Source organism: Hypoxylon trugodes (genome assembly GCF_022578975.1).
Source record: "Hypoxylon trugodes strain CBS 135444 unplaced genomic scaffold F4822scaffold_6, whole genome shotgun sequence".
NCBI classification, from domain to species: domain Eukaryota; kingdom Fungi; phylum Ascomycota; class Sordariomycetes; order Xylariales; family Hypoxylaceae; genus Hypoxylon; species Hypoxylon trugodes.
Window position 1 is genome coordinate 524,400 of NW_026250021.1, and position 26,296 is coordinate 550,695.

Here is a 26,296-nt window from a genome sequence, read left to right on the forward strand (position 1 = left end):
ATCCCCCTTCATAGGGAGTGATTACTCTCAGCCCCATCGTCAGCACGCATTTATCCCCACTAAGCTGAGCATACCCCAGTCATCACTCAATGAACTAAAGGGCTTATGACAACAGGGATGATGGACAGGGAACATACGGAAAGTCCTTGTTAAAAGAACAAGGCTCATTATTAGTCCACCTGAATAAATATACCATTCCGGCAGCTTGGCTCTAGGACTCAATCACTTTTTACGCGTATTGGGGTTAAACCCATCCATTCAGATTGCTACTTAGTAATCTTACAGAGCACTTTAAGGGTGCCAAGTCTATTTGCATTGAGATTGATTATACTTGTCTCCTTAATGCAGTTAGACCTGAAATTATGTCCGCGGTCGCTGCGAAAAACTGCCTTTTTCGCAACTGGTCGATACGCGCCAAGCTTCTTCTATAGAGGCTCGGATATAATCCCTGTATTCAGACATCACAGCGGTGAGAACACTATCTAGATGGGCTTCGAATGTGGTAACTCCGAAAAGTATCACATTCTCTTCCTCACACGTCGAGGTTGACTGCCAACAATATCAAGGAATTATACAGAAATAAAACACTGCTCTACATGTTTGAAGACTATATCCTAACAGCTTGTAAAACATATTATCTTAAGCGAATCTTGAGCTCTCAAGATCATTGAAAATTGGGCGTGTACAATCAGAGAATCCGAGCATTACATCAGCGAAATCCTAGGAGTTAATTCTGATAACTCCCTAAGGAACCGTGCAACATTCTAGCTAATAAGGCGATAGAGGATCTGGGGAAATTGCTCTAGTCATCCGATCGCCTGGGAAAACAAGCCTAGGACCTACATCAGATAACCTTGGCTCAGAGAACTTCGGTAATATAGAGTTATGGTGAGTGAGTTATATGTCGCCCTTGGCTGCCTTTCATAGCCCAATTTCGGCTTTAATATAGCATATAGCACCATAGTGCCATGAATGGAAATAGCCATCGTGAACAGGAGTTCGAACTGGAGATGCAAGGGAGAAAAAAGAAAGGCAAGACGAACGGCCACCCGCGCTAGGCGATATTTTCAAGCCACTTACTCTCCACCCCACCACCCCATCTGCTCGGGAAGATCCTACCACGCAGCTCGGAAACTCTTCGTGAAGTAAGACACTTATTACTGATGTTGCCAACTTTGCCAAGTTGCCTAGGATCGTGTGCGACTTGAATGCAAGAGGTTGGTGAGCCCTGAGACGTTATCTGCGACATATGCTGACATTCACATGTTGTCGTTGGTCAGCCCTCAAATTGTCCTTACCTCGCTATCCCTCGACGACTTCTTGAGCAGGTCGCCAATTTGTATAATACAGATAGCAACTACAGATAGCTATCTTTTCCTTACTAAGGGCGAGCGGAAAGGGATCGCTTAGCTCGGGAACTACAGACTGGCTAGGCAGCGAAATAAGCGAAGCACTACTAAAACATCCGGTGGCGCTCGAGACTAGGGCTTATTTGTTCACGATCTATATGCAGGATTCGCCCGTGGCAGGGTAGCTTTAAAAAAATTCGCAACTATTTCTCGGACTGGACTATTTCTGCTGACACCATTCCGTCCTAGTTGGTTACACGATTCTATTCCAAAATCGTGCTATAATTTGGGGGTGTTTATGGGAGGAAGGGGAAAATTTTGATGTTATTACTAGCTCTGTTTTTCGACTGCGGCTTACCTGCTCCATTACGGCGTATAGGCCTGGTTTGAAGATCACACCTGATTCGACACGAGTCCGAACAGCTGTACCATAGGACTTAGACGATGGATCCATGTTTCATTTACCCACTTTCGACCTGACAAAGCGAAATATTTCCTCAAACGTGTTGGGAGCTAGAACAAAACGTCCCCTGTTCACCATAATAACCTTTGACGTATTACCCCCATTATACGGTCCACGGGCTCAGCTACGCCAAGCTATTGCAGAGTACCACTCCGGTACTTCAGCCGCAGGGGGGGCTACAGGCTAGTTGGTAGGGCTGATAGGCGGTCTGTACGTAGTGGTATGGGTCGTAAATTACATAGCGAGTACTTAGCCTCAGAATCCTTCGGCTCTTTTTTTCTCATCGCCATGCGCAGCCACGATAGGTTATTTCCTGATGAAGGAGATCCGTTGCAGGTCATGAAGACGCAGCACAGCACGGGCCATGACGGTCCTATTTGTCCTTACGTACACCAGCCCCTTATGTAGAGCGTCATGGCCGCCAATTTCCCGTCTCCAGACGTTCTTAGGATGTCTGACAGAAATAATATCCGATCGTATATGTATGTCGAGAAGGAGTAGGGAGTAGCCGCCGTCGAAAGGAAACCGTGCGTGTTCTAGTAGCACCCGAGAAAGATCATCGCCAAAATATGTCGGTGCCTGGGCTTACGCAGGCGGGCATGTCCCTACCTCAAGATCCTTTTTTACCACAAAGCAACTCATTAGGGCCAGCTTTCCTCGATGAGCAAGGATGTCTTTGCGCTTTACGAGGAACGAAGAGTATAAACAGTCAAGATGCATCATGGGAATGTATCGGAAACCAAACGCAAGGTGTATACGCCGTAACGACGGGAAAATGGTTCAACAATCAGGGCACCACTTCCTTGCAGGACAATCTTCCGATATGGGATGCGTCGAGCAAGCCGGATCTGAGCAAGGCCTTGATGTACAGCAATGACACGAATGCTCTAGTCGATCTTGATGCCAAAAAGCTCAGTGTTTGGGATCAAGCATGCACTGGTCGTAACCGTACTGGATTCTCGACGTCGTATTACAGAGCATCAGCGCAACTCCAAGCTAACAACACTCCCGTCGACGCCGCTCCATGCTGGCGACCCGGTGCGATTTCGATCGAAATCCAGAATGTGACAAACTGGAATATCAACGGATGTAACCCGGGTTTTCTATGTAAGCCGTAAGATTCGAGGACCTTGCGATAGACGTACTAATAAACGATTTAGGTGCTAATAACACAGTCAACTCGTTACCACAATTTTGTCCGCCCATCACAGAATGTCAAATCGCGAGATTAGCAGGTTTTACTTGCTCTTTGGGGGGCAGGAATATTGGTATGGGCCCATTCGAGCCCGTCGTCTGCCAGCAAGGGTATTACTGTCCCACCTCTTCCGGGGGCAGAGAAATGATCCCATGTCCGACTGGCACGTATTGCCAACCCGGCGCCCCCACACCGACACCGTGTAGTTTCGGAAGCCGATGCCCGGAAAAATCGTCATTCGAGACATTCCTAATACCTATAGCCGTCCTTATCTTTGCCGACGTTCTCATCCTGCTCGCATTAATATGGTACCACATCCGCAAGCGTTTTTGGAGGAGTCGGCAGCAGACGATCGCCGGTCTAAACAGAAAGAAGAATACCTTTATGGGGGGTAGTACTGGGTATAAGGAGCTGCGCGATGAGACTGAACACGACCATGAAATGGCGCCGATGCAGGCCACGTACATGCCGACCCGAGATGCGTGGACCGGTTTTGAAGCCGCGTTAGAAATGCCGACTCCGGAAAGCTCTCAGATGGATATTAGCGAAAGCACATTCTCGCCCCAGCTCCTAGCATTCGTCGAATCTATGCGAAGAGCAACCGATGGTGCGCGATTTGGTTTGTCGTTTGCGTATACCGATCTCAGTTTCCAGCCTAAGGGCAGCACGAAACCGATTCTGCAAAACGTCACAGGTTCTATTGATCGTGGATCTCTCACGGCTGTTATGGGTGGTTCCGGTGCTGGAAAGAGTACTTTCGTCAACGTTCTCATGGGCAAAATTACCAATACCGGCGGTAGTGTTATGATCAACAACGTTCCCGGGAAGATTAAGAAGTACAAGAAACTTATCGGTTACGTTCCGCAAGATGATATCGTCCTCCCAGAACTCACGGTCTACGAAAATATCCTACACTCAGCAAGGATACGACTTCCCCGCGCTTGGAAAGACGTCGATATAAAAGCCCACGTCGACTCCGTCATCGATTGTCTAGAACTCTCCCACGTCCGCGATTCATTAGTAGGCAGCGTCGGTAAACCGGTTATCAGCGGTGGTCAACGAAAACGAGTCAGCATCGGCATGGAACTCGCCGCCGCGCCCATGGCCATCTTCCTTGACGAACCGACCTCCGGCCTCGATGCCACTGCCGCATCCTCCATCATGCGCACCCTAAAAGCCATCGCGCGCCTCGGTATCTCCGTTATCGTCATTATCCACCAACCGCGTATGGAAATTTTCGAAATGCTAGACGACCTAATACTTCTCGCTAACGGACAAATTATCTACGAGGGCCCTGAAGCCGGGGTCCGGGATTTCTTTGGGGAAGTTGGGTTTCAGTTCCCGCCGCACGCGAATTTCGGCGATGTCGTGACGGATATTATTACGGGTAATGGACGGCAGTATAAACACGCGGGTGATATATCGAAGGAGGCGCTGATTGCAAGATGGGCGGCATCAAGACAGAATGCGTCGATACGTGATAAACATGCTTCGCTACGGTACTCACGGACTTCGATCGCGGAGAATAACTCAAAGGGTAGGGAATTACTAAGGAAACGAGGTGCACCCCGTCTAAAGCAGCTTTGGTTATGTTTCGTTCGCGCGATGCTACAACAGTGGCGTACAAGGTCCGCGTTCTGCTTCGAGATGGCGCTTGCGACAGTTGCAGGATTACTATTGGGATTGGCGGAGAACTCGAAGAAGGGAGTACTGTTCACGGGTATTTATAATGCACCGTATGACGTCCTGTCTCTTGCTACAGACATTAAGTCGGTCCCGGAACTGGCTCTTCTCACGGCTATCGCTATCGGTCTAGTTTCCGCGGCTCCAGGTGTCCGAGTGTTCTCCGAAGAAATGCTCCTATATCGACGAGAAGCGGAGGCGGGACACTCGCGCATTGCGTACTTCCTAGCTAAGAATATTTCAGTGATTCCGCGCATGGTATTCGCATGCATGCACTTCTCAACACTGATCTTGCTTCTTGCGACACCCATTATTGGATGGGGAATAGCATTCCTAGCAAACCTGGTTTATTTCTTCTGCATCTACGGATTGGCGAGTTGCGTAAGCATGGTTGTACGACGAGAAGATGCGCCATTATTTGCGACCATGATCAGTCTGATCGTGGGCATCTTATCTGGAGCCGCGCCACCGCTGGCTAGTGTCATGGAATGGCACATGGAGTGGTTATGGCGTGCATCGCCCGGCACCTGGCTCGCAGAGCTGTACTTTGGACGGATGATCGAACCTTTCCGATACTTGTACCAAGTTGACCTAACTGCTCAAGCTGTAGGGTTTCACTTGGACTGGCAATGGCGGAATATGTTGATTCTACTTGGTATCGGCTTCATATACAGAATCCTTGCCTACATAGGCTTGCTTGTGGGAAGTCGTCTGCGTATATAGACTGAGTGATTAGGGATTGTGCATACGGGTTTTTCTGCATTGGATGGTTATAGGAACTGGCATAATAATGGAATGGGCTAGAAAGGCTACGGAGAGTTGATTAGGAACATTTGTATCTACGTTACTTCCTTCTGTTGAATATAATGTCTGTAACGAAATGTTACGTCCAGCTTGCTAAGGTACCTAGGTACCTATTTGTGCAGTTTCAGCAGACTTCGGGTAACTATAGCAAGTAGCGTAAGGTGTGGGATTAACACTAGCCATCACATCAAACAACCATCAGCGATCGTGCTACTGCTCTAATAGCTTTAGGTACCTAATTAACTACCATATATGTAGGTGTGGCAATACAAATATCCCATAAGCGTGGGGGGTAGAACAGTCCAGTGTAGGTGCGTCCGGTAATCATTGCTTGAAAAGCCAAAAACACGCTTTTGTTTGTGTTACCAACGGCAACCCCCATCATAAAAGGCAGACAGTAATTACCGTTCTACTGTTTGCATGAAGCAGGCACATCATTGTCGCGTCGCTGCTAACACATGTAAACCTATTACTACTTCCTTCCAGCCAAAACACCAAGAACGTTCGGAATGGATAATCTCACGTTTGAGCAGAGAAAAGGGGGATATATTGATGAGCCGTGATGGTCGCTTTCAGGACCGATGAACCCGGGGAGGACGTCTACGGAAGCCCTATCGGCCAGAGGTAAAGGCAAAGCAGCTACTAATAGGTGGCTCGTTACCTACCTAGGTGATGTATAGATACCTACGGGAATACCCCACTCGTTTGTGTAACCGTTGGGAGAGGTTCGTAATAGCATCGTTGCACAGGACTGATGGGATTATAGGTCGGTATTTAGAGAGTTGTAACAAATCTGTACAACCAACACCAATCTGTCACCAACCGTACAGCTGAGAGTATACAGATACGTCTGTTGGTGAACTACCTGCATTTCTCGCAATTTATATACCCAATTGCCCTTGGTTCACTACATTTTGCCTCCCTTCAAGGTTGCGTGCCCGCCTAAATTGGGGCTTGATGTTGGTGTATATGTCGGTGCGTAAGGAATCGACAAGTGCGAAATCCAACCATGCAAATTCGATGAGTCTCTGACTGCTGATTTCAAAAGGGTTTCTTCTAGCATCATTGCCGATGCTTAATCCTATGGGGTTTTCAATTTAGTGTGGTTACTTCGACTCCCCATTACGGTTTAATACTTATCAAACAGATCGTGGCTTACATGGCCCCATTTCCAGTTACCGGAAAGTATGCCGTCGCAACGGGCGGTGGCTGCGGTAGGTATCTCGCACAGCTCGTCAATTCGGTGCTGACCTGGGGTCATAGGCATCACGCTCGCATTCGTCAAACTCCTCTTGACCAAGGGTTGTTCTGTCATTGTTGGAGATCTAGAATTGCAGCCAGAGGCAGAACAACTAGCTGCCAAGTACCCGTACCCACCAGTTGAACCAGGTAACCCCTCGTTTGTCTTCCACAAGACTGACGTGAGATCATGGCCTCAGCTCTCCCAGCTTTGGAATAAAGCGCTTTCTACTTTCCTTCTTGTAGACCTTGCCGTGCCCGGCGCCGGTATCTTCGAGCCGCCATCAAGCTCATTTTGGAATCCCCACGGGGTTGATGGGTCACCATCGGAGGACTCAGCCGAGTGTGATCCCGGGATTTACTCTACCTTCGCTACTAATCTAATCCACCCAATTCGGCTCTCGCAGCTAGCTATTGGGTATTGGACAACTAACAAGATGGAAGCGTGCCTTATCTTCATCGGTAGCATCGCGGGGTATACGGCTTCAGTCGGCACTCCGTTCTATTATTCCAGTAAAGCTGGGCTCCACGCTTTTGCCAGAAGCCTAAACTCGCTTCGAAAGCGATTGGGAATCCGCGTGGTATGCATTGCCCCCCATCATATTGATGTAAGTCTATCCTTTACATTAGGGCATATTACCTAGGTAGAGAATGCGGTCTTTTAGGCGTATTAATTCTAATTGCAACTGCAAGGCACCCCTTTGGCGGCAACCACACGCCAAGGCCCTACTCTCATCGGACGAGCCATTGCTTGAGCCCGAGTATAGCAGAGAAAATGTTAGAATTGTGCGAGAATGATGAATATGGTGATGGAAACGTTGAAGTGATGCCCGTAGGAACTATAGGGGCATCTGTGACTAGTGTTCGGCAAGTTCCACACGATTTATTGCTACCCGAGGCTATAAATGGATTACGTGGTGTCTTCAGAGAAGAGGAGAAATTATGGCAGAGGCTCCAATCTGAAGGGATGAAAACGTAAGCTCGTAAATGGGAAACGATACGAATGCGATTCTCGCTTAGGACTTGGATTCGAGTTCATGATATCTAGGCTGCGTAGATATCGCGCATACCGCGGAATCTGTGGGACACGGCTTAAAGCCATGGCTGTTGGCTTCTTATTCATGCATGTTAGTTTCAAAGGGTAGTTTGGGGATGACCACTACTACATCTCAAGCCGACAGAGTGGTGGTACAGTGTGCCTTTTATAGTATTTCTAGCAGTACTATACCTTGTCTCCTCTTTGGTTGGGTGTGATTCATAGTGCATTCTGCTGACGGTATTGATGGAAATGATGCACACTTGGTCAATACTCGACACATCAATAAAAAAAAGCATTGGTTACCTATCAGAGGTACGCCGAGCAAGAACCAGTAGGGTTTTGATATTACGTATGGTAGATAGCCTTCTTGGAAGTTTGATTAAGATTTATGGGAGTGTGTACCTACTTCGGGGAAGTCTGACGAGTTCAACTCAAGAAATCAAAAAAGCTTTCCGGAAGAACCGGTAGTCAATATACCTCATATCCCAATCGAAAGAAAAATGAATACAGCCCCTATTGCTGTTATTGGATTTTCGTTCAAGCTGCCTCAGAATGTCGAGGATGACAATAGTTTCTGGGATATGCTCGAAAAACGAAAGAACCTGATGACTGACTGGCCTAGGTCTCGAGTTTCTATCGATTCTATATATGATAGCGAGTCCACTGGGCCTAATGTTGTAAGTAAACGCTTAGACCCCAACCCTTTTGCTGAGGGGCTTAACATCATGACAGTTACGTTCCCGTGGAGGGCATTTCTTGGCTGAAGACCCGACAGCATTTGATGCCCCTTTCTTTGCCATTACACCGGCTGAAGCATCTGCCATGGACCCGCAGCAGAGACTAGTCTTAGAATCGTCTTATCATGCTCTTGAAAACGGTGAGTTGCTACAGCTAATATACCGGAAAGATATCACAATCTTTCGTTCTAACATCGGGTGAAAATAGCTGGTATTCCCATGGAAAATCTTAATGGGTCCCTCACAGCTGTCTTTGCTGCATCATTCACTACCGATTTCGCCCATCTACATGCTAAAGATCCGGACTCGGCACCACGTGCAATTGCCACCGGTACGGCTTCTACTATGTTGCCTAACCGGGTGAGCTGGTACTTCAACTTACAAGGCCCGAGTATTCATGTAGATACTGCCTGCTCCTCTAGCTTAACGGCGTTGGACATGGCTTGCCAATCACTACGCAGTGAAGACGCGTCTATGGTAAATATCTTTCTATTTCTCCTAGTATTATGTAACTGACGTCTAGGATAGGCATTTGTTATTGGCTCCAACCTATTATTGAGTCCTGAGCATTCATTACATTTTTCAAGTGTCAACCTTTTATCACCGGATAGCGTTTGTTACAGCTTCGACCATCGCGCAAATGGGTATGGCAGAGGCGAGGGTATTGTTGCTCTCCTCTTGAAGCCATTGTCGGCTGCCCTTAATGATGGCGACATGATCAGAGCCGTGATACGAGCAACCGGCTCGAACCAGGATGGGCGTACGCCAACTATCAATCACCCAAGTGCGGATGCCCAGGAAAGGTTAATTCGGAGGGTTTATAAGAAAGCCGGGCTAGGATTCGGAGCGACTCGCTATGTTGAAGCTCACGGTATGCCACTATACAAACCACATTCTGGTATCGCTGACAAGAACTAGGCACTGGTACCCCTACTGGAGACCCTATTGAGGTAGAAGCTATCAGTAGAGTCTTTAAAACCTACCAATCTAGACAACAGCCCCTCTTCATGTATGTTCCCTATAGAACCATCTAGGAGCCAACACCAATAGGTGGCTAACTTAGTTAAGGGTTCCGTCAAGTCGAATATGGGCCATTTAGAAGGAGCGAGCGGCCTTGTAGGTGCAGTCAAAGCCATCTTGGCCTTAGAAAAGGGCATGATTCCTGCGAACGCCCTATTTGAGAAATTGAATCCCCGCATAGAGGAATATTCTGATCATATCACGGTAGGTTGCTTTAATGGTGCGATATCTACGACCTAGCTGACATAGACAGATTCTCACTACAAATACTCTTTGGCCATCGCAGGGGGTCCGTCGAGCCTCAGTGAATTCTTTTGGTTTGGGGGGCTCCAATACCCATGTAAGTTGATTCATCCGTGCCATTTGAGGTTATGCCTCTCCGGTACAGTGTGTGAAAACTTTACTGTGCACTTTATAAAGTATCACGCACTGTATAGGGGGTTCTCAACGATGATTATTAGGTACTTACCTACACTTTCTAAGGTCATACTAGACGACGCAATGAGTTACTTCGAAGGCCATGGGATCCTAGGGGCTCACAATTGTACCTCACACCCCGAATTAGTGGGATCGCCTCGTTGGGGGCGTGAAGGAGAGGTTGCAACTTCACCTAAGATCTTCGTGTGGACCGCGGCGAGCGAAGATGCGATCAATCGGCTAGTTCAAAGTTATGGCCTATACTATCGCACGGATATTGCCAATGACTCCGAAAAGCTGGATAGACTGGCTTACACTTTGTCCAATCGTAGGAGTATAATGCCTTGGAGAACATTCGCCATTTTGGGTGGCGACTCAGTCGATAAGGCCTCCATACCTGAGCAACTACCTGTAGTAAAACCATGTCGGGCTTCAGCCTCTATCGGAGCCGCGTTTATTTTCACAGGCCAAGGCGCACAATATGCCCATATGGGATCTGGCCTGCTTCGGTATACAGTGTTTAGAGAAGCTCTGGAGCGGGCCGATGAAGCCTTTAAACAACTCGGATGCCCCTGGTCTGTATTTGGTAAAAATGACCTTCCATACAGTATCAATTTCTTCACTAATACATTTATCAATAGAGGTAATCGAAAACAAAGAGATTATCAACCTTCCGGAATATAGCCAGCCGATATGTACAGCTCTCCAGATTGCTCTTGTAGAGCTTTTGAAGAGTTTCGGGGTTACCCCGGTGGCCGTGGTTGGGCATTCTTCTGGTGAAATTGCGGCTGCGTAAGTGAACCCGAAAGTAACAACGAACGCCGAGCTAAGAGAAAAAAGCTATGTAATAGGGGCCTTGTCTTTACAATCAGCTTGCAAAGTTTCCTACTTCCGTGGGAAATTAGTTTCCGAGCTTTGTAGAAGCACTTCCAACCCAGGAGCAATGATGTCCGTTGGCTTGTCAAAGGACCACATACCAATTTACCTCGATAAGGTAAATCCGTCAATCCCGAAAGATGAGATCCATATATCATGCATAAACAGCCCGACGAATTGCACAGTATCAGCAACGGAGAGTTTGATCGACCAATTGAAAACAAAACTTGAGCTAGACGGCGTATTCGCTCAAAAGTTGAACACGGGTGTATCTTACCACTCACCAGCAATGGAGGAAATAGCCGACAGATATAAGGAATTGATGGGATCTCTCCAAATTAACGTCGGCTGTGATCCCGCTGCGATCATGGTGTCTTCCGTTACCGGTGAACTAATTTCTCCTGAAATACTCTCTAAAGCCCAATATTGGGTAGACAACTTGGTATCCCCAGTAAGATTCGCAGACGCAGTTATCACCCTCATGCAACAATGGGTCGAGCCCCTTACCAACATGATTGAGATAGGCCCACACTCCACGCTGCGTCGACCAGTACGGGACGCCGTAAACTCCATATCACAGTCTATCAGATACCACACAGTGCTTAATAGATCTAAGCCCTCAATCATAAGCACCCTAGAGCTTGCCGGCACGTTGTTCTGCCACGGCTATCCAATACCGATTTCGAAGGTGAATTGACAAACGACCAGCACGAAACCACCTAGGATATTAGTGGATTGCCCTAAGTATCCTTTTGATCATTCGCGGATATACTGGGAAGAGCCCCGTTTCGCTCGTGACTTCCGGTTACGCGGAGGAACTTCTGGGCGTATCTTGGGAAGACGGGTATACGATTGGAACCCTTTAGCACCGCGATGGAGGGTGCTTTTGAGCCTAGAATACTTCCCATGGCTAGAAGACCACACCGTACGTATTCTCCATTCGCACAGTTATAGACCCCACTAACTCCTGGGCAAGATTGGCAATATGACTCTCCTTCCCGGTGCAGCTATGCTAGTGATGGCGGTAGAAGCAGTACAAGAAATATCAGCGAAAAGCGAAGAAATCTCCGGGTTCTTTATCAAAGAAGCGCAGTTTCTCAGTCCTATAGTCATCGAAGAAGCTGCCAATGGTACAACGGAAGCATCGCTCCACCTGCATCGATTGCAACAACCACATGAGAAGGACTCGAACTTGTTCGAGATCACCATATTCTCGTACCGGAAAAATATCTGGGATAAGTGCTTTAAGGCAATTATCGAGTCCCAATATCAGGTAGATGCCGATGAAAACCGCGAGGCACAATCAGAGAAAGATGCAATTCTCCAACGTTTTGACGTATCTGCCAATCCAAACGCTGCGACCATTGAGTTAAGTGCGTTTTACTCTTTCTTGGAGAAGACAGCGATCAAATACGGTCGATCGTTCAGGCTTCTGCAAGACATACGGTGGAATGGTCCCGGTTCTTCCACAGCTAGGATTGATGTATCAGCGCACAAAGGACGTGATATTGTTCAGCCCCCGGTTCTCGACGCCGCAATTCATATTGCTCTGCTTGACGCTTCAAAGGGGCTGTTTGAATCACCTCCTAGCCTTGTCCCTCAGAAGCTGTCCAACACATGGATCTCAGCAAAGGGCTGGGATTGCATTCAGGCCCCGTCAATTCGTGTATTGTCGGAGTCGAAAATGCAAGGCTCGAGTTTCGAGGCGATGATTCATGTCCTTGGAGACGATAATGCGCCGTTATGTTCCATGGAATGCCTAGTCATGGCTCCCGTAACATCACAGACTAACGCATCGGAAAACGAGCATCGAAAATTGCTCCATAATATCGAGTGGAAGCCGCAATTGAGCTCTTTGGACCCTCATCAGTTACAGGATTTCTGTGACTCTGCCTCTTCAGACACCATAAACGTAGATGCGGCTTCAGTCTCTGAGTTGTATCAAAACATCGAGCTTGCTATGGTCACAGCGGCGCATAAGGTGTTACAGGATTTGAAATGGCCAGAGGAACCTCTAGATAAGCCACGTCACTTGAGTAAACTAGTATCCACTATAAGATACCTCTACCGACTTCACTATAAATCTGAGGGTGCTGGGGAGATGAGCGACGAGGCCATAAACACAACATGGAAAAGTCTCGAAACCTTCAAGCCAGGATGGAAAATATTCCCCGCCATAATTGACAATCTCAAAGGTATTCTCTACGGAGAAATCGATCCGTTGCAAGTTCTCTTCACAGAAGGCTATGCCGAGACCTTCTACAGTTCAATCTTTTCCGATTTATGTAGCGAAAAATTCCGAAGATTCGTTGACGTACTGTCGCATGAGAACTCGGGCCTTCGAATCCTCGAAATTGGCGCCGGCACGGGTGGATTGACACAGCATGTTCTGTCGGCATTCCAAGCGCTAGAAGAACAAACCGGAACTTCTAGAATTTCCGAGTATGTGTATACCGACATATCCTCTGCTTTTTTCGAAAATGCTAGGTCCAAGTTCCAACACTTCGCGGGGAGGATTAGTTTTATGAAACTTGACATTGAACGTAACATTGAGGGGCAGGGGCTTGACTTGAGTGACGGTTACGACGTCATTATCGCCGGCAGTGTCCTCCATATCGCGACAGATTTATCCACTGCTCTGCAAAATATCTATCGTGCTCTTAGACCCGGGGGATACCTTATCAACGCCGAGAGCACAATCCCAGAAAGTGCTGCTGCAAATATTGGATTCGGTGTCTTACCAGGCTGGTGGCAAGCCAATGAAGACTGGCGTGCACATAGCCCCCTCTTAAAAGAATCGCAATGGGAGAAGATCTTGCGAGATACGGGGTTTTCCAAGAACCTTCTCACTCTCAGGGACAGTGGAAGTGATTTATACCATATATTCAGCCTCATGGTATCAACCAAACCATCGCCACGGGAGGGGATTTCAGGTCGACAACCCATAGTCGTTAGCAACAACTCGAAAGAGCAATATGCGTTGGCCACAACAATGCGCCATGCGCTTGGTGCTATTACCATGCCTCTTGACCGCTTGCATCCGGAGAGGATCACTACAGAAGACATTGTTGTTGTTAACCTCGATATTGGCAAACCGTTTCTTGCTAATATGTCGGATACCGAGTTCTACGCGATCCAAGAGCTCGTGAAAGCAGCCAAAAACTTGGTATGGATTACGGCAACAGGTATTGAAGAACCAAATTATCCTCATTACCAAGCCACGACAGGGTTCATAAGAACCCTGCGATCAGAATCTTTTGACAGGCGTTACGTGACGCTATTGATCGAGTCGACCCCTCCCCAAACGCCAGAACAGATCGTGGGCCACATCGAGAAGGTTTTCGAAGTCCTCTCTAGAGAAACTTCAAGTTCGGAGCTGGAGTTCATTGTCCGTGACTCATGCTTGAATATCGGGAGATTAGTGGAGGGACCCAGCTTGAACGAGGAATTACGATCCTTAGCTACTCCACGCCTGAGAGAAGAATCCTTCGGTTCAATACCTGCTGTAAAACTATCTACTAAGGCAAATGGCCCCCTAGAAACTTTTCAGTTTATGGAAGATCTCACTTACGACGCACCATTAAGTCCAAATGAAGTTAAGATCAAGGCAAATGCATGGGCTCTTAGTTTCCGGGATCTTTTCATAGCCTTAGGACGATTGCCAAAGGGAGGCATGGGCTATGAATGCAGCGGCGTTGTAACAAGAATCGGTACTGATGTCGCGTTGGCGGCAAGTCTACAAATCGGAGATAGGGTTGTCTTGTGTTCGACGGGAGGGATGCGTACCTATCCTCGGGCAGACGTGCAGGACGTATTCAAAATCCCGGAGGGAATCTCCTTTGAGGATTCCATCGCTGCTATAACGCCGGGCATAACAGCCTATCACTCCTTGATCAACGTCGCTCGGATTCAAGAAGGCGAAAGCATTCTAATACACTCAGGAGCGGGAAGTACAGGCCAGATAGCCATCTGGATTGCGAAAATGATTGGCGCTAACATCTTCGTTACTGTTGGCTCCGACCAAAAAAAGCAGTTACTTATAGACGGCTTCGACATCCCGGAGGGTCATATCTTCAATAGTAGGAGGCCATCTTCTTTTGCAAAGGGTATTCTGAGGGCTACGGCGGGGCGTGGTGTTGATGTCATTCTGAACTCGCTTTCGGGGGCTGGCCTTAGGGCGTCGTGGGAATGCATCGCGCCCCATGGTAGATTCGTTGAAATCGGGAAGACAGATATAATGGCAAATTCATCGCTGCCTATGTCAAATTTTGCTCGGAATGCCTCGTTCTTTGCCGTCGATATCTTCCATATTTCCCAGTCAAACCCAACGCTGATGCGTGCCTTAACCTCTCACGTGAGAAATCTTCTGGCCGGCGGGAATATTCGCAATCCCACGCCACTTCATTGTTATCCAGCCTCGGACGTGGAGGGGGCTTTCCGCTTCATGCAGAGCGGGGCAAACACAGGGCGAATCATTATCAAAGCAAATGAATCGGACGTTATACCGGTAAGATACACAACTATTCATTGCAACCGAATGGTGTTGAATAATTTAACTAATTGTTACTTGTAGACATTTCGCCGACGGCAAACAGCATGGACCTTTGATCCTAATGCTTCATACCTTGTTGCTGGTGGATTGGGAGGTTTGGGAAGAGTAATAATAAAATGGATGGCTAAAAAGGGGGCTAAGCATTTGATTCTGCCTTCACGATCAGGTATAAAAACTCAAGCCGCGCATGATGTCGTCGCTGAATTGAAGGAGAATGGCGTTTCCGTTATGACACCGAAATGTGACATATCAGTCAGTTCTTTGACGGCCGTCCTTGCTGAATGCGCTCACACCATGCCACCTATCAAGGGTTGTATAAATGCAGCCATGGCTCTCCAGGTACGTTGACCATTGCATCGAAATTGTTCATTATTGTTGATTTGTGACATAATCCGTAGGACTCCACCTTTGAAAATATGAGCTATGGGCAATGGAAACGCACGATTCAATCGAAGATCGACACATCCTGGAATCTGCATAAACTCCTGCCGCGGTCAATGGATTTCTTCGTCCTACTCTCGTCGTTGTCCGGCTTTTTGGGGAGTGCATCCCAGGCGAATTATGCAGCTGGGTGTACGTTTCAAGATTCTCTAGCACGGTATCGAACGTCTCATAGAGAAAAAGCAATCAGCATAGACGTTGGTTGGATGCGTACGATTGGGATAGTTGCTGAGACGAAAGAGTACCGTCGGGTAAGAAATGTCGCCCGAGATATGTGGCCTATTGAAGAAGAAGAGATCTTGTCATTACTTGATCTTTGTTGTGATCCTTCATTACCAGTCCTGTCCCCAGACAAGAGCCAGCGGCTGATCGGCACCAAAACTCCCTTGGATTTTATCGCACAAGGGGAGGACCCGATTCCAGCTGTCAGTACCCCAATGTTCGCAGCATTTAGATCAACTAGGAATGTTTCTCAGGCTGGATCGAAACGCGGGCTTAGCAACGATGGCGCTCTCTTCAAACAAGCGACGGACTCGCCCGAGCGAATAGCGATCGTTGTACGAGCGATTCGCTCAAGGCTATCCACAGCTTTATCCATCGCTCTAGATGATGTGGACACGGACAAGACACTCTTCGATTATGGAATAGACTCTCTCACGGCGGTCGAGTTTAGAAATTGGATTGGAAGAGAGTTCCATGCCAATCTGACTGTCTTGGATATTATGGGAAAGGCTAACATCTTGGAGATAGGTAGAGTGGTGGCGGAGAGGACGTCATTAGCGAGCTAAATACCCCAAATGCCCAGGTGCTTTACCCCGCTCTACCTATATAGGTAGGTACCTACCAACTATTTCAACAATGCCTACTATCACTGTGTTTCTAGGGCGTTACGGCGCATTGCTTGCGAATCTCCCTAGAATTTGGGTACCTAGGCGCCGAGTGCTGTCAACTTGCGATGGACAATCTCAACACGATGCCTGTGGATATGCTTGAAAATGGCTCAACTCACGTATTATTCGGCCAATTCTCATATAAATTAATTGATATCCATATATCTGTTGACTGTTCGAGTATGGCACAAACACTAGATATTTTTTGTAAAGTTGGGATGTTCGCTCGTTTTCCCCAAATTACTCTCGGTTGGCATCTCGTTTGATATTAGTTTGGTGTATATTTGGCTGTACGATGAGATATTTTGTATAACCTCTAATCTCTATTTCAGTGGAACTATCCTCCACTATTATGAGAGAAAAGAGGATCTTGAACTTGCGAGTTATTCGCATGTTTGATTGCTAGCGGTTGCCTGGACATCGGAATGGTATTTCAGAGTGATGGATAACCTTGTCGGATTCTAGCGAGAAATCCGGGGCTTAATTAAAACAGCCTCTATTTCGTGTGAAGGATTGATATCTACTGTATATAGGGGATTAGATAACCGTTCTTCGGCCAAAGTAAATTTCAACCCTTGAAAATCCGAGGGCTCTCAGTTATTACAATTCCCTCTTTAGTTTTTTGGGTTCTATTTCATTGCTTTGCAACTTGAGAGGTATGAGGTTCTGTAAGGGTGAACTTGGGGCTAGATCCTACCATGGTGAGATGTCGTAGGGAGTTTTACCTTCCTACCGAGGCCGTTTTCAGAAACGAAACAGCGCTGAATGCCCGACAAACATGCCTATTAGTGACTGTATGCAAAGGCTCCGGGCTTGTCGTTTCGGCCAGGATGTACCTCCCTACTTGGGTAGGTATTGTTCCTGTCTAGACGCACTTTGAGTATAGTCGTGAGTAGGGTTTCGTTTAGTTAGAGAAGATGGTTAAAGAGATTATTAACCTGTGAATAGCTAGGTAGGCAATGTTTTCGCTCAACTCGCTAATAAGACATTAGTGGCTCAAACACACTGTGCGGCGTTGACACACTTCCGTATGCAGGCCTAATGACTCAAAATTGTAGCAGCCACCCAAAATACTATATCGTTGGTCGAAAATAGGATCTCGTTGTCTCGCCAAGATTGTGTTTTGTTCCACTGGCATGCGAAATATCGAGGAAGAAACCGTTATTAGATTCATGGAGATTGTCATCGCCAATTATGAGACGTAGCCACGTGTAGGAGCTATTATTAGCGGTGGTATTGTTTGATTCGTAGACATTTTATGCCGCTAAACTCTGCCATGGCGTAATAACGAGTTAGATCGCTATCGTGTTCTAGATCTAGATTATGATATGTGTCAGTTATTTCCGAACGTGTCGTCGAGGAAGGTTAATAGTGGGGTTGAAATCCATGATGAACCCGCGGGACCCGACTTAGAAAGACAAAACAGAGCCCGATGCTATTCTCTTCTATTCTCGAATCGTTTGGATTTGGAAACGCAAAATAGGTTTAGCTCGCTGAAGGCGTATAGAAACAACGTGGTCACCAATAATTAGACGACGTATACTAAGAGTATAGCAAAGCTGTTGTAGTAAGTAGGGGAATAGTATGATACGAACAGCAGGATGAGGCGAAAAAAAAGTTATTTCCTTAGGCTATCTCCGATACGATTCTCGAATTACTGAAGCATGTTGTCGCATGTTGTAGAAAGAAAGAGCGGTATTATTGTTAGTGCATAATGTAAAGAATACCTAGAATGCGACGTCAAGTTAAATTTAGAGTTCTTGTCTACATGGGCTGTTACAATGACATGGCTCCCTTTCTCGTCTCACTACGGCTAGAACAAAGAGTCAAATTCAAACTCTAATTAATTAGGTAACTCGTGACAGTCGGAGCTAAAAGGGCGGGAACGAAAATTCGTGATGTCGGACCTTCCGAGACCGTGTTCAGGTAAAAGCCGGGTCATGAGGCCATTGTAATACGAACTTCCCCATCAGTGCTTACCAAATAGTAACCTAGCATCGTGAGACGTAAGAAGTTGGGCAACACGTTAGTGTGCTGCCCGGCGAACAATTTGCGAGTGAGCCCGAATTATTTGGTAAGACTAAGCAGGAAGAAAAAAAAAAAGTCGGCAGTTCATAAAAGCCGAGGACAAAAAGCGCGCCGGCTTTTGTTGGTTCTAGAATTTAGAGAAGTATACGGTATACCTAAGTTATAGTGATTGAATGCTAAGAGGCTGTGTTAAATGACTCCTACTTAGGTAGCAACTTAGTTTTAGAAGTAGGCCGACCGACCGACGCCCTTCCCTCTCTTTCTAACAGGAGTACTGAAGAAACCGGTGAATGGATTGGTGACGCCCGGGGTTTTGTTTCAACTATGGTGTTGGAGGAGGGTAGTACGAAAAAACCATCAAGTCATAGAATGCCATCAGGTAGTACGGTTGCTGGGCATCATGCATCATAGATGATGCACTACCGATAGGCTATGCTGTGGAACAAGGGACACTGTTTTCGGAGTTGAGGCTTGAGGGTTAAACTCCAATTGGACGTTAGTTATAGTGATCGGATGATACAATCGCATAGATTACTAACATCCCAAATTATTTCGCTTAGCCAATATGAAAATGGATACTACCTGATGTGTCTTCTATAGTAACTGCTTAGGTACAGTACCTAGTTAAAATTGATTGTAATAGCCTACAAAATAAACACGACAATACATGATGCAGTCAGACATACGAATAAAAGTAACAATAATTAGCGAGAATATTCTGTGACGCTAGGTATAATCAGTACTAGCCTAGGCGATACCCATGCTTTCGTTGACGCATTTCGTTCGTACCTGACAGAAATTACAGACCAAGACGGCGCTACTAGAAGCAAAGGACCCCTATGCGGGCAGGCGAGCTAACTCACTAGCAAGACCTAGTAGGCTGAGGTGGGAATGCAAGCCGAGCCTGTTAGCTGCCGCATATCCGTAACAAGATTCGTTTACCCACTTTGTACGACATAGTACATGTAGGCTCTGGAAGAAACTATCGTCCTACCTGTTCCGACTCCCTGGCTAAGCTGCCAAACCAAATCAAAACCAACGGATCTTGTACTCTGTGTAGAACCAGATTTGGAAAATACACTATTGATGCGACTCCAGTGGGAAAGAAAGAATAGGATACTTACACCGACAAGAATATTCTAAAGATGGAGTTGGTTTGTTGGTGTTGTAAAATTGAAATCGAATGGGAATGGGAATGCGCATTAGATTTCTTCTTGGCACCTACTGTATAGGCATGTCTTGGTCCGTTAAATTGAAATTGAACCAAAGATGACTCTTTCCTAACAGCCTTGGAATATTCGACTCCGTAGGTAGCTACTGAAAAACTGCGGCACGGTATTATTGCCTGTTACGCACTAACGGCTGAACTGAACAACTAAATCAGCTAAGCAGCTAAGCTAGTGCAGTATACTTAGGTACTTCCCCTTTATTTACAATTAACAATCAACACAACAGGACGAATGAATGAATTATGTCCCCGACAGAATGGTTTGCTCTAAAATAATGCCGTCACACAATGAAATACAAACTATGTTGTCATATATCATTTTATTCCTTATCTCCCTCTTATCATCATCTTCATCATCATAATAATAAATTCCACTTTATGTTTAAGAACCACTTGATCACGACAGTCACGATCATCGGATAATCATAGACATTATTGGAATTGCAACGTCACTTCTTTGGGGCTTCTTTGGGGCTTCTTTGGGGAGATGGGGTGATACGATCTACTTTTTTTTCTGCTATGACCATGATGGCCCCTGGGATACTTGGATACGAACAGGGGACTATCACGATATGAGATGACGGGGCGCAGCTCAGGATACCCCCTGTTACTTTCTAGGACATTCAGCCGGCCATTTGTCATTTGATTGGCCAGGACGGTTCAGCAGAGCCACAAATCTGGAGCATTCCCTGCTTGGCCGTCTCGGGTCTAACTACCTGCAGCTTAGCGGCTGGGTTCGAGTCTGGACTTCCCAGACAGGGGATGAAGGAGCCACCACCTACCCAAAGGAGTAGGCTCGGTCCAGTCTTGGTAGGTTTGGTAGGTTTTGGGAGGGACCCGTGGTAAGCAATTGGTAGGAACGAAGGTACGAAGGTAGGAACGAGTAAGGATATTCGATGTATTTGATTGTATTCGATTGTGGGAAGGCGCTTGTTACTCGGCGGTTGGCTCGTAAATAAAATCACATCTCTTCCCACTTCCCTGCAAAATCGTCTCCTTTCCTCCCTGATTATTCCCACACCTTCGTTTTTCCACAAAAACACGCGTTCCTCCCTTCACTGCTGTTTGTCTTACGTGTGCAGCGTGGTCCCGAACCCTTTCGTTTATCGTCCACCGCACGCAATTTCTGTCTCTCGTTTAAAGCAGAACCTTTTTAGTTTGATACCTTTTTAATAATCAACCCTCTTACTCGCTCTACCCTGCAGCCCTCGGCTCAGATCTTATAAGAAAACTACATAGCCACGATCGATCCCCTAGCTACCTAATCTCAATTTCCCTCATCTCAGCAAAGCACCGACAACAATGTTCTCCAAGCTCCTATCTGCCACCACGGTGGTCTTGGCAGCGGCCTCCTTGGTCTCTGCTCAAACCTCCACCGACTGCGATCCCACCAAGAAGAGTAAGCTCCTGTCGCATACCAATTACCAATTGGAATGCGATTTACTAACATGAAAGTGTAGAGTGCCCCGATGACGCTGCTCTTGGCAAGACTGTTACCGTCGACTTCAGCAAGGGCTCCAACGATCTCTTCAAGGTCGCTGACGGCACTAAGCTCACTTACGATGGTACTGGTGCGCTCTTCACCATTAACAAGGAGACGGATGCCCCGACCATCACCAGCAACAAGTACATTTTCTTCGGAAAGGTCGATGTGGAGGTCCAGGTCGCTCCCGGTACTGGTATAGTAACCAGTTTCGTGTTGCAATCCGATGATCTCGACGAGATTGACTGGGAATGGCTCGGTGGTGACAAGGCTCAGGCCCAAACCAACTACTTCGGAAAGGGCGACACCACCACCTACGACCGTGGTGCTTACCACCCTGTCGCTAACCCCCAGGACCAGGTCTACAAGTACTCTGTTGAGTGGACTAAGGACCACGTTGTTTGGCTCATCAACGACAAGCAGGTTCGAGAGTTGAAGTATGCCGATGCTAAGGGCGGTACCCGATTCCCTCAGACTCCTATGCAGATCAAGCTTGGTACCTGGGTTGCTGGCCGCTCCGACGCCCCCGAAGGCACCGTCCAGTGGGCTGGTGGCAAGACCGACTTCTCCCAGGCTCCTTTCGTCGCTCACTACAAGTCTATCACCATCCAGGACTACAGCAACGGTGTTAAGAACGCCGAGAAGTACTCGTGGAAGGATGGCTCCGACGGTTCTTACCAGAGCATCAACGTTATCACTGGTGACGGCAGCAGCGACGACTCTAGCTCCAGCTCTGCCTCCAGCACTGCTACCTCTACCAAGGCTTCTTCCGCTTCGTCCACTGCTAAGAGCACGGAGAGCGCTAAAAGCACCCTGACTACCTCGACTGTCTCTGCTTCCGCCAGCGCCTCTGCTACTAGCTCAGGCTCCAGCGCTTCCGAGACCGCTACCCCCAGCGGCACCGAGTCTCAGAGCGCTGGATCCAGCTCCAGCAGCGCCCCGGCTTCCCAGACCAGCTTGCCCACTACATCTGGTGCCTTCAAGGTTGGCTTCAGCAGTGCTGCCCTGAGCGCCTGCTTGTTGGCTGCTCTTATGCTGTAAAAAGTCATGGTTGTGTTTGATATTTTGTAACTAGCGCGCCCCTTTTCGGCACAAGCGAATCGGTGATCTGTGGTTCCTACTTCGATGAACCGGCTATTCAATTCTTCTTTACGATCTCTTGCACATACGCACCACTTGGCAGCCTTGTTTGCACGTCTTTGTAGAAGACGGCGAGGAAGTTGATATGCCCCCCCTTTCACATCCATAGTATTACTTATAATTACGGTTCACCTGCATCATCCGGTCGCTCAGGGGCTTGATGCCCGATTGCTTAGAAACGTTTAGTGCTCCGGCGAACGGGATGGGTTAGATATTGGAACGATTAATTGCATGTACATGGAGTGGAAGAGATGATACCTGAACAAAGGTGGTTTGAGGATGAGTGACATATATAGGATTGGGAGGGATTTTGTAAGCTCTGTAGCTTCACTGCCATCCAATGCATGATACCAACAGGTAGAGAAAAAATATACAGCGTTACATTTTTGTACCTACTACGTCTTTTTATCCTCATAATTGTGACACGTAGTTATTTAGACTTTCAGTTGAAACGCAATGCTCGAGCGGATATTCAAGATTCAACGTTAAACACAGTTTTCAAATGTGACGAAGAACTTTATCTATAAGGCGTCGGGTAGTCTTACCGAGGGTGATCCTCCACGTGTGGTGCTGTCAGTCATCAAGCATAAAAAAACCCAAATCTTCCTTCCCTCCCCACTCAGCTGGCTCTCAGCTTACTTTGCCCGATTCAGCTCAAACTCATTTTAAGCTCGCTTATTCGTTTCCCCGTATTATATGTCCGTGCCGCAAATAAAGGGGGTCGCTTACTCCCTGCCGAGAGCGGCTAGGTATTTAGCTGCGGAGAGGCGGCACGGGATCGCGGTGTGGTGACTTGGGGGTTTTTATGCGTTGTTTGGTTTACTTGGGAAGGGATACGGGTTGGGGTTTGTAAATAGGTAGACGAGTTTGCTTGGTGTTGGGAAACCTTCAATATTTTTTTTTAAATCTGAATAATATGGTACTGGGACTTCAATCGCGCAGATTTGTCTAGGCGCTTTGGTTCCAAAGTGTTGGATGCGACGAGGTTGTTAGGAGTTTGGATGTGGTATCCCTAAGGGATAGATGGTTAAGGCTGTTGAGGCTCGCGGGGACTTGTTGTTGGTTGGTGTAGGGCTTGTACGATGCGACCTGGTCGGCGCCTGTGGAACAAAAATAGGTCTCAAGGGAAAGACCACACAAGTACCCGAAAGGGATACTTAAATTGTAACGGGGGCTGAGAGCTGTGGACGCGGCCACCCTCCGCTTCTTAAGGCCCTTTTCGTCGGGCCATTTGAGATACGGGTCGCTGATGAGGTCTAACAAGTGTGTAAGCCTCGAAATATCCCCTTGCTGTTACTCTTGAAGTATTGACCTAAGAGCGATTTAGGCGCATATATCGCGTTGTTGGTTCTAGCGTCTGAGAGATTTGTATTAAGTGAGCGATATGGATGGGGCAGTATTCCCGAGATCCGCATGGGAGCAAAGAACATCGGAAGGCGAGGTAATGAGGTGACTATAGAACTTTTGATTTCATTATTCATGCCCAGCAAGCCCACCATTATGTCCAACGATATTCACTACCCGATGTCATACCAACCACCTGCAATAAGTGTAGCTAGGAACTGCAATCCTTGATCACTCATGTCATCCGAGTTTTCCTCAAATTTTGACCCCCTGAAACCGCATTTATACCCCCAAAGGTAGTTCTATGATAACTAGCCCCAGAAGACTTACACGTCTACTTAATTAGATACACCTGCGTACGACACCTAAGAACGGCGGCGGCGAGGACGACGCCGAAACGGTCAGGCGTTAAGGTGAGCCTAGTTAGAAGGCTGTGGCGTGCATTTAGGCTCTGTGAACCTGTCGTACCTTGGTTGGTAGTTTCGCCTACCTGACCCCAACGGGCTTGGTGGTTGAAAAGGGTAGGTAGGGAAATGGATGATATGTTGACGTTTAATTTTGACCGTGTGAAACTCAGATCTCCGTGAAACCCGTTATCCATTACCCACAAGATAAGAGAGGAACTAGACGGCGTTGCGAATCTCCAAATCAGAATCGCAAATAAATATCACTGTCGTATAGAGAACTCTCAGCCCCTAACGTTGAAGGCGAATTGAATAGCCCCCGAAGTAAATCACTTGAATTATCTTCTGTGCAGCCCTTGTCCTTTAGGGCATGTTGTCTTTCAGGCTTGCTATCCACACTATACCGAAGGATGCCGTCAATAGCATTGAGCAGGTTGAAAACACTCTGAGATAGTGCTGACTATCACCGGCGATGAATAGCGACGCGACAACGAAGATATTCAAAGGAATTCTTAAGATGCTGTAAACTTTTGCGCGGACATCATCTGGTACTATGCGGCCCTTGATGTAGCCAGTACAAGGCCAGTACATGCCGACACATGCTTCGAAAAGGCAGAAGAGCCAAAAAGTAGCGTCCTCCGTCTTGGGGCCAGCAAGCTTGACGAAGCAGAAGTTGGAGGCCAATAGGATACCCACTAGAAGGCGCGAGTATTTGAATGGTCTCTTCTGCATGACAATGTTGAAAATTAATGCAGCCGCCATCGAAGATGCCATGAAGCTAGAGAAGATATACCCATAAGGAAGCTCGGCGGTGGATTTTTGTACAGCCTTAATGGTTGGTGTCCAGTAAAATACGAAGAGATACATAGACCCCTCAAACATAGTAGACGCAAAGCCAATAGCTAAGATCGATGGCTGTTTTAGCGTCGACAAGAGACTTGGTGGCTTCGGAGCATCCTTAGACTCCGATTGTTTGGTGCCATAGTTTTCGACCTATTCACTCATCAGCTTCGAAACCTTGCAAAGGAATGTGGTTACACGCACCCAATTGGCCCAGATGATCTGGAGAGCCGTCCACAATAGGCCGATACTAAGCAGAAAAGGGGCCTTTTTGGTACCAGAGACCCTGACGAGCCATTCGCTGGCGAGACCACTGATTATGGCTGAAAGGCTATTGACAATGCTGGTGGTGGCGTAGGTTCTGGACAAATCGCATCCATTTTCGACAAGTTTACGCTCGCGAAAGTTGGTCACCATCCAACTATCGAAGACACTGAATAGGATACTTGTGCTGATACCGCCAAGGATCCTGCCTAAGAAAAGGAGGGGAATGGACGGGATGATGGTGAAAAAGCAAGACATGGCGTAAAGGAGACAAAAGACCATGCAGACAGCCTTCCGGCCATGTTTATCCGCCAATGATCCAATGAAGTAGGCGCTGATGGCGCCGGATAAGAAACCCGTGGCAAAGAGGGTAGAAACTAAGCGCTCGGAGATTCCATGCTCATCACGATATAGTGAGTACAAGTATGGACCCTAAGAAGGACCTGATTAGTTAAGAGTTCAACATAGTTAGATGACATCTCATCCTCATACAACCTACTTGAAGCCAATCAGCCCCCATAATAAGTGCGTAGACTTTGTACCAGTCAGCCTCAGGATGTGCGTCGTCTCTTGAAACCTGCTTTCGTGAGTCGGCTAGTTTCTTCAGCTCATTACGCCTCGTAGGCTGAGATGCAAGAAGGCCCGCACATAGGGCGAGTAGTCCGTAGAAACTATTTTCGTAATAACCCATGTTGATGATCCCTAGAGGGCCAGCTCGCCAAGACTTTGTTAATAGGTTAATTATGAGTTGACATTCACTCAAGACACTAGAATATGGAACACGATGTTGAGAAAAGATACTCAAATGGCGTATTTTATTTATTTATCTGAGAGGAAATGAAATATGAGATGAGATGAAT

General features: G+C 47.2%; 5 protein-coding genes across 5 annotated transcripts; 4 read left to right on the forward strand and 1 right to left on the reverse strand.

Moving 5' to 3' along the window:
* Positions 1-2,381: 2,381 nt before the first annotated feature.
* F4822DRAFT_430023 (uncharacterized protein) lies at positions 2,382-5,413 on the forward strand (the record flags this gene model as incomplete). The annotated part of the gene is made up of 2 exons (XM_051461204.1): positions 2,382-2,919; positions 2,973-5,413. The coding sequence occupies 2 exons, from the start codon at positions 2,382-2,384 to the stop codon at positions 5,411-5,413; spliced, it is 2,979 nt and encodes a 992-aa protein (XP_051313045.1).
* Positions 5,414-6,412: 999 nt separating this feature from the next.
* On the forward strand, positions 6,413-7,699 carry F4822DRAFT_278004 (NAD(P)-binding protein). Its single transcript, XM_051454827.1, has 3 exons — positions 6,413-6,708; positions 6,758-7,341; positions 7,427-7,699. The coding sequence occupies exons 1-3, from the start codon at positions 6,654-6,656 to the stop codon at positions 7,529-7,531; spliced, it is 744 nt and encodes a 247-aa protein (XP_051313046.1). The 5' UTR covers positions 6,413-6,653; the 3' UTR covers positions 7,532-7,699.
* A 573-nt stretch (positions 7,700-8,272) lies between these two features.
* F4822DRAFT_430025 (uncharacterized protein) lies at positions 8,273-16,603 on the forward strand (the record flags this gene model as incomplete). The annotated part of the gene is made up of 14 exons (XM_051461205.1): positions 8,273-8,449; positions 8,505-8,649; positions 8,718-8,986; positions 9,038-9,380; positions 9,428-9,522; positions 9,578-9,733; positions 9,783-9,869; positions 10,013-10,532; positions 10,588-10,738; positions 10,787-11,476; positions 11,531-11,747; positions 11,799-15,329; positions 15,396-15,713; positions 15,773-16,603. The coding sequence occupies 14 exons, from the start codon at positions 8,273-8,275 to the stop codon at positions 16,601-16,603; spliced, it is 7,530 nt and encodes a 2,509-aa protein (XP_051313047.1).
* Positions 16,604-20,933: 4,330 nt separating this feature from the next.
* F4822DRAFT_278114 (glycoside hydrolase family 16 protein) lies at positions 20,934-22,646 on the forward strand. Its single transcript, XM_051454828.1, has 2 exons — positions 20,934-21,360; positions 21,422-22,646. The coding sequence occupies exons 1-2, from the start codon at positions 21,264-21,266 to the stop codon at positions 22,483-22,485; spliced, it is 1,161 nt and encodes a 386-aa protein (XP_051313048.1). The 5' UTR covers positions 20,934-21,263; the 3' UTR covers positions 22,486-22,646.
* Positions 22,647-24,612: 1,966 nt separating this feature from the next.
* F4822DRAFT_278170 (DUF791-domain-containing protein) lies at positions 24,613-26,296 on the reverse strand. Its single transcript, XM_051454830.1, has 3 exons — positions 25,936-26,296; positions 25,377-25,868; positions 24,613-25,325 (listed from the first exon to the last, which is right to left on the reverse strand). Exons 1-3 carry the CDS (start codon positions 26,125-26,127, stop codon positions 24,696-24,698), a joined length of 1,314 nt encoding a protein of 437 aa, XP_051313049.1. The 5' UTR covers positions 26,128-26,296; the 3' UTR covers positions 24,613-24,695.

Bases quoted from the DNA above. Each gene is read 5' to 3' on its own strand.
- F4822DRAFT_278004 (XM_051454827.1), top strand. From the start codon at position 6,654: ATGGCCCCATTTCCAGTTACCGGAAAGTATGCCGTCGCAACGGGCGGT. The intron at 6,709-6,757 runs GTAGGTATCTCG...CTGGGGTCATAG, and splicing joins CGCAACGGGCGGTGGCTGCG to GCATCACGCTCGCATTCGTC. The intron at 7,342-7,426 runs GTAAGTCTATCC...TGCAACTGCAAG, and splicing joins TTGCCCCCCATCATATTGAT to GCACCCCTTTGGCGGCAACC.
- F4822DRAFT_278114 (XM_051454828.1), top strand. From the start codon at position 21,264: ATGTTCTCCAAGCTCCTATCTGCCACCACGGTGGTCTTGGCAGCGGCC. The intron at 21,361-21,421 runs GTAAGCTCCTGT...ATGAAAGTGTAG, and splicing joins CTGCGATCCCACCAAGAAGA to AGTGCCCCGATGACGCTGCT.
- F4822DRAFT_278170 (XM_051454830.1), bottom strand. From the start codon at position 26,127: ATGGGTTATTACGAAAATAGTTTCTACGGACTACTCGCCCTATGTGCG. The intron at 25,869-25,935 runs GTAGGTTGTATG...GGTCCTTCTTAG, and splicing joins TGGGGGCTGATTGGCTTCAA to GGTCCATACTTGTACTCACT. The intron at 25,326-25,376 runs GTGCGTGTAACC...ATGAGTGAATAG, and splicing joins AGATCATCTGGGCCAATTGG to GTCGAAAACTATGGCACCAA.